General features: G+C 44.1%; 1 protein-coding gene across 4 annotated transcripts in view; it reads right to left on the reverse strand.

Annotated features, from left to right (window-relative positions):
• Positions 1–555: 555 nt before the first annotated feature.
• The window catches only part of MGAT5B (alpha-1,6-mannosylglycoprotein 6-beta-N-acetylglucosaminyltransferase B), a 228,410-nt gene continuing 216,565 nt past the window's right edge, over positions 556–12,400 (reverse strand). For all 4 annotated transcript variants that reach the window (XM_072990466.2, XM_078385992.1, XM_072990467.2 and 1 more), the window contains 3 exons: positions 4,571–4,645; positions 3,616–3,884; positions 556–1,146 (listed from right to left, as the gene is read on the reverse strand). In XM_072990466.2, the coding sequence (XP_072846567.2) occupies positions 948–1,146; positions 3,616–3,884; positions 4,571–4,645 (543 nt within the window). In that variant the 3' untranslated portion in view covers positions 556–947. The remainder of the gene's footprint in view (positions 1,147–3,615; positions 3,885–4,570; positions 4,646–12,400) is intronic.

Consider the following 12,400-nt stretch of genomic DNA (forward strand, 5'->3'; position numbering starts at 1 on the left):
CCTAGTGCCCTCCTGTGCAAAAGGAGAACCAGCCTGAAGTGGAAATTCTCCACAATCATGGATACTTTCCAAATAAGTCATAATCTCAATGTTCTGGGATCTCATGTGAAGAGTGTCCATAGATGGCACAACTCTCCCTCTTCAGATTCATCTGTAGCAGGGCAATGAAACTGAAAACAGGGAATGGTGGGGATATAATTCTTCGCTCTATCCATGATGCAGTAATAATTCATACAAAGTTGTTTAACATTCCCTTTTTCTGGGTTTGTGCTGCCTGCCCAAGGCCACACAGGTGGGTCTTCTGGGATGCACAATGGGGAACTGAACTCCCAGCCCACCTAACTTACTGAGCTATCCAGCCACCCATAATGAGCATATACCTAATTTGGAATGCCTGGATGCATATGTCCTGAACTCGCTTCTCTCAGCCAGGCTGCCAGTATCGTTGCTGTTCTTCCATTTGTCCTCAGCTTTCTTATGACTTTCCAGAAAGAACACTAGAAAGAAAGAAACCTTTTTGAAATAGAACCAATGCAAATAATTCCTCAGAGACCGTTTCTTCCTTTTTTTCCACTTTAATTTCAATCTCTCCCCCCATAAAAAATAAATAAAGATGCTTAAGGAAGATGAAATCCTGAAGTCAGGCCTTCTTGTCCTTCAAAAAGATTTTCAATAAAATCCTTCCAAGCCTCTTCGAGGGCTCCAGTGGTCTTAGATACGTTAGGAGATATGTCTTAAAGGAATATTGGAAAAGGGTCATTCACCCCGGATTGGTAGACAAAACAACCAATGAAGTCTCATTGACATCCAAGAATTTTCAGAAGCTTCCAAGTAGACGGTCCCATCTGGAGCCTTCTTGAGTATTGCAGAAGCTTTGATGAAACCGAAATAAAGAAAATAGTTATTCATTGCATGTGGTATGTGACCATGCACGTGTCTTGTTGGAGTCACAAACAATCCTGGCACAGGGCCACTTGTCCTTTCCTGTAATCACGGCATGGACAGAGGCGCTGGTACTTGGTACTGCATCCTGCGCAGCTGAACAAGAGTGGTTCCTTCTGAAGGTAGCACTCCCCGACGTTTTCAGCCACCGCTGGATAGAGGTGATTCATCTCTGACTCGGTGTTGTCACAGACAATACTGAGCCTAAATGGAGGGGAAAACACAGAGACAGATTTGCAGTGTGTAGGGGATGGCCTGAGAGATTTTGATGACTGTAGCCAGGGACAAGATGACACTCCATCTGTTTCACATGAAGAAATTGACTGGATTGGCAGCTGATTCTCACTTAAAACACTGGCAGTTGCATAGAGTCCCCACTGTAGCTCACAGCTACAGCCTAGTTTAGAAGGCGAGGACAGGCTATGCGGAAGACCCAGTTCTATCCCCTATAAGAGAAGAACAGCCAGAGAATCAGCCAGAAGAACAGCCAAAAAAGCAACACTTTCCTGTTTCTCAGAAGCAATTGGGTACTTTTAAGGAGAAAAGCGGGGTGGGTAAATAAATAAATAAATAGATAGATAGATAGATAGATAGATAGATAGATAGATAGATAGATAGATAGATAGATAGATAGATAGACAGACAGACAGACAGACAGACAGACAGACAGACAGACAGACAGACAGACAGACAGACACGTAGATAGACAGATAGACAGACAAATTTCCAGTTGCTTTAAAAAGAAGTTGGAACATTACAAGGCCTACCCTTATTGTTGTTGCCTCAACTCCTGTGCATGCCAATGAACAAGAGGTCATAACATAAGGCTCCACACCTGACAGCACTTGAACCACATAAGGTATACCCACAAAAAATTATAATTGGACCCCCCAAACTCAGTGAGACCATGTTCACTAAATTATAGTTGTAATTTAATTCAAGTTAATGCCTTGTTTTTTGCAGAAAGCCACTGATTACAAGTAGGTTGTCATTTGTTACTCATTATTTCCACATTTTGGTCCACATCGTATCCTTCTGCAGACTTGCTTTGTCGTGCTTCTCAGTAAACGGCTTCGCATATCTTTAAGAAACTCCAGTGTGAAACTCCAATACTGAACCAGCAATTTCTCCCAAACAGTGGGATTTTTAAGAAGCTAAAGAAGCTTAGCAAGTAGAATCTGAGCGCTTGCTCTAATTTATCATATAAAAATGTCACTCGGACTCAAATTGCCTGCTTGGCTGCCGTGACAAAAATGATAATGCACCCATTTTAATTGTCCAGGGCTATGCATGGAGCTGGGTGGGCAGATTTATGTCCTATTAAAATGTCAGTGCCTATGTGTTCCAAATGTATGTTCACAGACAGAAGGATAAAAGGGGCAGGGGGAAGACAGGAGAATAATGATGACTCGAGAATCCCACACCTTTTCAGTTGCAGAAAGCGATTCATACACAATGCAATGTGAACGTCTGTCCAAATATTTTTAATCTTCTGTGTTTGTGCAAAAGGCACTGAACAAATGTCAGAGAGGCCCTTATAAAAGAACTCACTCTCAGCAAGAATGCAAGAAAGAGCAGGGGAGATCTACAGTGATTCTCAGTGCTTTTCAGGGAGGCTTAAACCAGGGGAGGTGATATTTCAGGCTTATGGGATGTGTTCTGGACTTTTCAAACTTGGTGCCTCAGATCCAAGTGCAAAAGGCAGATAGAGAAAATGAATGATCAGGGCACTTCTGAACAAGTACCAAGCCCAGAGGACGTGAGCTGAGCTCACCATCTCCCCCCTACACACACACACACACACACACACACACACACACACACACACACACACACACACACACACACACACACACACACACACACACACACACACACACACACACACACACACACACACACACACACACACACACACACACACACACACACACACACACATATGTATTTTCAGCCCCCCCCCGCCTCCAAGCTTTTCTTTCTTTCAGCAGCCCAGTCAGTGAGAAGGTCATTTTGTTGCTGCAATTCATGAACAACTAGCTGGGAATTGGAAATCCTTGGCAATCTACTGCATTGTTGTCCAGAGATCATCCAGGAGATCCCCAGTGCCTTCTGCCCACCCATTTGCTCAAACAGGTTAGGAACACAAAAAGCATTTAAGTTGAGGATTTAGTGCCCCCGCTGCCTGGTTTTGTGTGATCAGTGATTTCCCTTTCTTGGGGCCATGAATGAGTGCTGATGAAAAGGAATATAAAAAAAATAAATTAAAAAAATCAAAGTTAATTAAGAAAAAAATACTAAGCCCTTACAAAATGTCAGGTTCCCACTGAACAACACCTGGCTTTAAATTTCAGACTGAAAAAGCTGGAAAGTGAAGTTTAGAAGCAAACATCCACTTCTGGGACAGGTTCAGCATTTCTTCAACACAAATTCTGCTGTATGATTCCATGTGTGGCATAAAAATGCCAGTCTCCTATGTAATCATCTCTAAATGTCAAAAGTCGGCATCAGTTCAGAGGGAGATAAAATGTGAACTTTACCAGTTTTGCCCCAAAGCTTCAAAATATAAATGCATGGATTGATAGTTGACACTATAAGTGTTACATAAAGAGGGCAGGGGGAAAGAGATCCCAGGAGGAACAAGGAAACGATGGGTCAGGAGGAAAGACTTACTGCTGAAAGACCTCCTTCTTGTTGATGAACTTGAAAAACTCTGGCTCACAGACCAAGCCATGCTGTTGACAAGTGCTGGTGCATGCCTGACCGATGTCTGATAACCACACCTGCATCGAGTGGACCGGGGGCCAGGTGGTAGGGCTGCTGCTGGCATTGCGGGACCACACCAGGGAAGTGGCGTTGGTTTGCAGGCTGAACGGGCTTGTGGAGCTTTGCATAGTGTAGCCATTGGACTTGTCTGGCAGGGCAACTGTGGCACAGAAGTCCTTTCAGGACAGGGGGACAAAACAGACAGACATGTTGGAAAAGAGCATGACCAGGACTTGTTCAAACAAAAGCATTTAGATACCCTGTAACTAAATATTTGTGATTACTGGAGTAGCAGAATGGTGTTACACTAAGGTACTGAAGCTTATCACATTATTAGTTAATAAACAGGGGGCAAAGGGGTGATGATGATAGTAATTGTGGTAGAGATACAGGAAAATGGGAGAGGCCAATCATGCAAAAAATAGATAAAACTCATGTTTCTAGAGATAAAGCTCAGGCATAAATAGTCCTATAAGGCAGTTTTTCCCAATCCCAGATTAAGCAGGACTACAATACCCATGACCAGTAGTTGGGATATGGGAGTTCTATATTTCTCACTGAAAGCTGGGACAGGCATCTTTGAGATAATTCAATTCCACCGATCATTCTGAGACAGAATGTATGATGATGATTCTCCTCCATCTTTCCACCCAAGATTCATATTTGTTCACCATATTTGTGACTTGAAGAAGGAGTGAAGAGGAAAAGCACCCCTTCCTCCCTTTCCCCCCTTTGCAAAACTGCTAAATCTACACACTATTATAAAAGTAAGTAGTATTGCCAAGGTGTGTTGTTACTGCACAATTGAAAGCAAATAACATTCTAGGCTATCAAATGAGCACGGGACAAAAAGATTAGCTACCTGGTACTGAATGTAGGCATGGATTCGCTCCAGCATCCCTTCAGATGTATACTCATAGGGCAGGTAAGGATCAACCTGGAGGAACAGAACAGCAAGATGCAGGATGAATTAGCAGGAGCCAGTACAGACAGCTAAGTAAATCATTCTCTCCCATTTCACATTGCTGTCAAGAAGTATGAAGAAATCTAATGGACAGTATCCTATGGCTGTTTGAGTAACTTGCTACAGCTAATCGCAGCTTGATAGGGTGCTGGGGTCCATCTTGGTTGCACAATTTGGGGCATAACTACACAGATGATAGATATGCACCTTTGGCTACCTCAGTGGTTTAGGGATCTGTAAAACCAGAGGTCAGAAGTTCAGTTCCCCACTGTGCCTCCTTGACACACGCTAGACTTGATGATCCATAGGGTGCCTTCCAGTTCTGCAGTTCCAAGATGATGATGATCAACTTGTTTGCAATTAGCTGCTATAGTCTTAACTAGAGAATGGGGGTATCCGTATACGAATATCCCCACACAGGTGATGTTACCGAGGGTCCAGCCCCATGGGGCCAGATGGCCAACTCACCAATCCACCACAGATGCACACAGTGCGATTTTATGAATGGCTCCGCAGTGTGTGATCCGCTCACCACTCCTGGCAGGAGGTGGGAGGACAAGCCTTGCTGCAAGGTTGAAGAGTGGTGAGCGGATTGCCCTCTGCAGTGCCATCTATAGAATGGCACCATCTACAGCGGATCAGTGAGTGGACCGTCCCCACCAGTGTGGGGATATCTGTATTCATATATGAATATGAGTACCCCCATCTCTAGTCCTAACTTTAAATTTGCAAAAGTCAACATTTTAGGCAATTTTGGTTAACAACAGCATGCTGTCAAATCTATTCTGACTTACCATGAACTTTCCAGAATTTTGGGGGTATAAAGTACTCAGACACAGTTTACTATTCCCTTCTTATGGTGGTAGGGACATGGTGGCGCTGCGGGCTAAACCGTAGAAGCCTCTGTGCTGCAAGGTCAGAAGACCTGCAGTCGTAAGATCAAATCCATGCGACGGAGTGAGCTCCCGTTGCTTGTCCCAGCTCCTGCCAACCTAGTGGTTCGAAAGCATGCAAATGCAAGTAGATAGATAGGGACCACCTCGGTGGGAAGGTAACAGCGTTCAGTGTCTAAGTCGCACTGGCCATGTGACCACGGAAAGATTGTCTTCGGACAAAACGCTGGCTCTATGGTTTGGAAACGGGGATGAGCGCCGCCCCCTAGAGTCGAACACGACTGGACAAAAATTGTCAAGGGGAACCTTTACCTTTACCTTCTTATGGTGTTACTCTAGGGCCCTACAGTTTGCCCATGGCCTCAGAGGGGACGGGGCATGTAACCCCATTAGCTAGCTATGCATGCCCTTGATGAGCTTTGCTGATCCCTCTTGGCAAGCCTTATAGAGCTTCAGAATCCTGGCCCCTGACCACACACTGCAAATCACTGAGCTATATTAGCTCAGATGAATTTGATTACAGCTCTTTAATTAATTAATTAATTAATTCAGTCCTTAGGAGTAAAAGAAAATCCAAATCCCCAAATCCATCGGTGGAAATTATCTTTATTGGGATCAACATTACGTGTATAAAACATTTGCAAGGTCTGTTCAACAGCAAAGGCACAAAATATGGAAAATGTTGGGTTTCAAACTTAACATATTTGGCACTTTTACTGATGATCCAAGCAAAGATATGGCCTGTCTGTGGATTTGAAAAACAAACTAAACATAAATGCTAGCAATGTATAAAAACCCTTAAGAAATAAAAGGCAGAGGGAAAACCTGGGTTCCTAACATCTTCAGGATCCAGCAGGGGTGCTCCATGAGAGGAATAGTGATCCCCCCCCCCCCAGTGAAACCGCCATACATCCCTGTAAACATGTTTAGAGACTGGCTTCCTGTCCAGAGCCAGATGGCTGAAGAGAGAGGAACAGGGAGAAAAGTAAGTTCTGTTGCAGCTGTCAGTGGAAGGAGTTTGAGATTTTACAAGAGGAACGGAGAAGAGCTCAGAATTCAGGGGAGAGTTAAGTGCAAAGAGTGGATCATGACCAGAAACGTGTTTGTTTTTCCTGCATGTGCAACAGTGCATTTCATGCATACTTCTTCTTTCACTCCTGTTTGCACAAGAGGTATTCACTAACCCTTGCCATGAATGGGGAGCTTTCTGTGGTTTATGTAACCTCATGTCAGAGACTAAGCGGAATATGTTGATCCCACAAAACAGACATCGGGGTTCTGGGCAATTATTTCATTCCAGATTTTGGGACACTCCAAGTCTCATGTGGTTTTAGAGCAGCCTTCCATAGGCTGCTGCCCTTTCAGATGCGATGGAACACCCATGCTAGGTGAGCACGAGAGAAGTCACAGTCCAACCCATTTGAAGGATGCTAGGCTGGACGGGTCCATTTTAGAGCCATTAAAAGGAATTGCAGGGATACAGAGATAGTAACTTCTCCCTTCTAACAATAAAAACTGTGAATCAGTGGAGTAATTATGCTAGCAAAAGGGGAGAGATTTCCAGTAATCAAACAAAGTTGCCACCTCTTTAAAAAAAAAATCTCAGGCACCCAGATGTTGTAATTACACATGCCCTTGTGTCATTAAGAGTTGTAAAAAAAGGGAAGAATTCCAAGATCGTCCTGATTCCTCCAGCAGCAACTCCTACAGCACACTGGCATTTTCTGAGCAAAGTCTGGCATGTTCTGCTGGGGACCAGGATGTGCGTATGACCTGGCTTCTAGCGTGCTCCTTGGGCTGGAGCCTTTTCTGTTCCTCAGGAATGCTGGCAAGCCTCCTGTTGGATCCATCAGGAATAGTCCATGCCAGGCAATGCCAGCAGATGCCTGCATCCATCTGCTACCAGGAGACAGTTGGATGAAATCTCCTTTTGAAAGGCAAGTGCCCTGACAACAGACGGACTCACCAGGACAAGTGGCTGCTAATGAGCGTCTCCCTTCCCCTTCCTTTTTGCCTTAAAATAAAGAATGGCAGATCAAAGCGGGGTGTGTGTGTGTGCCAATTAAGAATCAAAATAAAGCTAGGTGATTAAAAGTGTATGACAGCTGTTCTACTTTGTGGGGTGGGGGTGGGGGAATCCTTGTATGCTCTAGCAAAGCCTGGTGCTTCTGAACAGCAGAGATCTAACTACAAAACCTTCCATGCTCGGGAGCTTTGTTTCTTAAGCAGCTTATGGTGGTGACTGACTGATAAGGGAGGATGGATTCCCTCTGAAGATAGCTCTGATCTTCAAGCATCCTTACCCAATCCCGCCTATTGCTTGTGATTGTGTCCATCAGATGTAAACACAGAGTGTAGCCACATGGGGCCTTTTCATCATCGTAAGCCATAGAACAGGAATGCAAATTTCCACATGAAGCTTGCCAGCTTCCAAGACCCATGGTGTAATCTCAAACAGACTCTGTTGCAATTTGAAAGACCGATTAAGGACATTGGGGCTTGCTGCCAACACAGAATATTTTGAAAGGGTCGCCCTGCAGAGGGATTACAGCTTTAGGTCAGGTGTGCCTTCTATGGTACTGAAGCAACACTTGGAGAACACCAGAGCTTGGAAGTCTGGAAGTTGAGTCATGGCAACTGGACTTCTTTCTTATTAGGTTGAAACATTTCACTACACATCCAAGTAGCTTCTTCAATTCTTCAGAGCTTGGGAGATTTGTGTTTTCCTCCCACTAAAACCCCCAGAATCCTGAGCCCACTGGTTGGGGGAGATTTTGGAGCTGTAATCCAAAAATAACCTTTGCCAGTTCCAGGTGGGACCCAACCATTTCCCCTCTTGTAGCTTCCTTACCCCTTGGGAGGAAGTAAGTCGGGCAGACCTTTAGCTTGAAACAATCAGAGTAGCAATTCCTATTTATTCTGAGCTGGGGTCCTGTAGGGATAGCATTCAAATAGTTGCTCCTGACCACGCAGAGAGAGAACAGTCTCTGTCACCTCCCATCCCCTGTGTTTTTTTTTTAAAGACTCAAGAAATCCAATTGCCATTTCAAAGTTTTACAGGTAATAATTCATCAGTTCATCCCTCGTCCTTCATTTTCTACCCTTCTGGAAGAAAAGGGGTAAAATGCCCTAAGGAGTCTCCCTGGATATTTTACATTTTAAGCTTAAGTTTTATTGCGCCAGAAAAGCCAAGCGGTATATGAAATGAGCCCACAGCAGAAAAAGATTAGCATTTAAATGGGGGGTATGATTAGCTACCAAATTCAGCAGGGTTAATGAAAGCCTACCTTGGCAGGGGTGGGAGGGTGGTAACAAGATGGGCTGAGGGGATTTTCTGCCCTTAGAGCGCTAAGAAACTATGAGCAATAAGAAAGGTAGTAAATATTGAGAGCACTTGAATCCATCTTTGTTGCTTTTTCATGACAGTCCCATCAAACGGCAGATGTCCTATGAAGGATGTGAATTAGAAATGGATGGAGTCCGAGCTGAATCAGTCTGGTTCTGGTGTTCCCTGGGAGGTGAAGCAGGCTTTCATCTGAAGCGAGCAGGACCAAAGGACTGGATTCGCCTGGGATTCAAGTCTTCAGAAAAGTAAAAGAAGCAAAAACTGCAACCGCAAAAGTGCCCTTCAGTTTTTGTTTATGTAGGAACACCAAGACTGAAAGAGGGTGGGAGCTGCAATCTGACACGGGAACATCATAAGCTGCCTGGATCCCTCGAGCCCAGCGTTGCCAGCACTGACTAGCAGTAACCAGTGATGTTGGCAAGTCTTTGAGTTCAAGTCCCAAGTCTGAACCTTTGGTACTAAGTCCCAGGTCTGAGAGTGAGTCTTTGGTACCAAGCCCCAAGTGAGAGTTCCTATTAAAAACAAGCTTTCCCCCCTCCTCCAAATAAAGGGACAGGTGGATGGGTCCCAAGTTGCAAGTTGAGTCCAAGTCACTGAAAGAAAAACCCGAGTCAAGTCCAAGAAGAGTCACCAGTGCAACTTAAGGCTGACTTGACAGCGAGTCCTGCGACTCAGCCCTGGCAGTAATTCTACGTGTTCCTAACCCAATGTAGAGATGCTGCAGAACCACCTGCATGCGACGTGTGTGTTCTGTCACTAACATCTACAGTGCCAGATGTTCACTCCCTGCAATGTAATGTATGGTCCTAATTCTGGCTTATTTCAGAATCACTTAATTCCAAGGCAGCCAAGCCAGAGCAATGTGCCTAGTGAGACCCACTATTGGTCCCAGGGACCAATCCTGGTTAATCTTCGACCAATCATAGTTCTTTTCCAAGGGCCTAAGGCACTGAAGCAGAATCATGCTCACCGAAGCATCAGCAAAGTTTCAACAGCCCAGACGTTCCCCAACTCTAGTGGTCTTCAGGGGATCATTATATCCTGGCTCCTTTGGCTTCCGCAGAACTGCTGACACTTAATAACCATACACCTTTGACAATACTGCAATAATAACTGTGGCAGCCTGAAGCAATAAGATGGGAGCGATTCAGTAAGGTGCAGCGAGCAGAGGTAGCAGGCTGTCCCCAGCTGTGGGTTGGACACCCTGGTCCTTTAAGGTGATCCTGATTTTCAGCAGAAAGCTCATTAGGAAGGAATGATTCATCAATACAACACACACACATACAGGTGCGTGTGCGCGCGCGCACGCGCGCGCGCACACACACACACACACACACACACACACACACACATCCCTACCCACCCAAGTGCTGATCAAAAAGTGAAATGATTCTCATGCTGTTGTCAGCAAAAAAAAAGATCTGGCACCCTGCTATGTCAGAGGTTTAGACCAGTTCTGGCAGAGTACGTATATGATGTAACAGACAAAGGAGACATAACTGGCTGCCTGCAGGGATAAAGGTTTCGGCATCCTTAGCAGTTCTCAATTGCTGCCGTTTCTAACATACCTTCCTGTTCCAGCTCCCATTTGTACCTACCTGCCACCTTCTCTGCCTTTATCATTCAAATGGATGAGTTTCGAAATGGATTATGAAACACCACAGGTGTTATTTTGCACCACCTACTTTTGGTTCTTGATTGTCAGTGGGGATGGAAATACTTTTGCAGCCATTATTCTTCACCTCTCTCAGTATCCCCCCCCCCCTCTCTCCATTCTTCTGTATTCATCAAGATGACACTGGATCCCCTCCCGAATGCCATGGGGCCAGCCTAGGACCCGACATTCTTCTTTTCCTCCCCTTCCCACTTCTCTCACGTATATCATTGTTCTGATAGTTTAAGCTGGTAAAGAATATTCTCCTGGAAGTTTTATGTCCCTCAAACTCACCAATTTCAAATGGTCCAATCATCGACAGTATAGGTTTTATACAAAGTCGTCCCTGATTCTGTACACTTTACAAATTATAGCTCTTGTATTGGTGATTGAAGCATCTTAACAACAAATCTTAAACAAAAGGCAACTGACAATAGGTACTAAATTTCTATCTGCGCTGACACTTGTATGTCAATCTAGGTACCATGTTGCTGTTACAGTTCAATGGAGACCACAATTTGCCGAGAAACTATTTCAAAATGAAGGATCCTTATCTTAGCAATGCATCATGTGTTGCATTTCCCCACCCCACCCCCGGGCCTGGGCATGAAGAAAATGTACTCATTCATGGACACATTCATGTGTGAAAACCAAGTTAGCATCAATTTTGTTACAGGTGCAAAGGTCTCATTCCGCAGATGTTCCAGTCTATATCTAAATGCATCCATGTAGAACTATTTCATCTGCAGAAGGTTCTTTAGAATGGTTAGTGGGAAGGCTTTCCCTTAATAACTGGTGGTCTGAGAGGTGTTTTTTTAAATGCATGGTTGTTCTCTGTTGTTCTAAATGTGTTTTAGTATTGATTTTATTACTGCTTTTAATGTACACGTTGTTTAATTCTCTTTAAATATTTGTATACTTGCTGCTTTTAGCTTCTACATATTGTCTTTTTAATTAGGTAAGCCATCTTGGGTTCTTTTAGAGGAGAAAGGCAGGATAAAAAAAATATTTTAATTAATTAATTAATTAATTAATTAATTAATTAATTAATTAAGTAAGTAAGTAAGTAAGTAAGTAAGTAATAGTGGGCTTGCCTGAACATCACTGAGACTTAAAACTGCCTGTTTGTGTTTGGGATTACACTCGTTGTTTCAATGAGGCTTTAGCCCAAGCAATGATTTGTGACGGTTACAGGCTGTAAGCATCAACCCTCCATGAAGGTAAGGCAGATGCTACTGAAAGAACGGTTTCATTCTACAATCTCCATAAAATATGCTAACATATGCAAATTGAACTTCTGCATAATTTATTCATAACTGTTAGATCATCGTGCATGGAAGAAGGAGCTGTGAAAGGCACTCCTGATAATGGGAACCCCGCTGAACTCAGCCCTCCCATGCTGCCTGCTTTTTTAAGGTCAAGTTTCTAGTTCTTGCCGTTAATAGAGAAAAACAGCAATGGCAAGGACTAGAGACTTGACTTTTAAAAGAAGGAAAAACTGAATATTTTGAGACAGTGTTTGAGACTGTTTCCATTCCCAGCAGCTAAGTCTACCCTTTTGCCAAAAGCGCACAGCCAGTAGCTGGTCCGACACAGGTAACATTACTGTCCTCTAAGCCTCTCACCAGAACTCGGACAATGAGCAGCCAAGGGGCCATAAGCCCAGGGACTCCTTTGGTTGAGGAGCCATTTTGCATCTGTTGTTCCAGCCACGTAAAACAGAAGGGAGCTCTTCCTTCTCTTCTGATGAACGACACCGACTGCCGCTCCCAAGGCTAGAGGAGAGGACGCTAAGCAACCTTCCGCTGTAAATATCTCAGCTGAGAGTTCAGCAG

The sequence above is a fragment of the Pogona vitticeps genome, chromosome 2 (assembly GCF_051106095.1).
Source record: "Pogona vitticeps strain Pit_001003342236 chromosome 2, PviZW2.1, whole genome shotgun sequence".
NCBI classification, from domain to species: domain Eukaryota; kingdom Metazoa; phylum Chordata; class Lepidosauria; order Squamata; family Agamidae; genus Pogona; species Pogona vitticeps.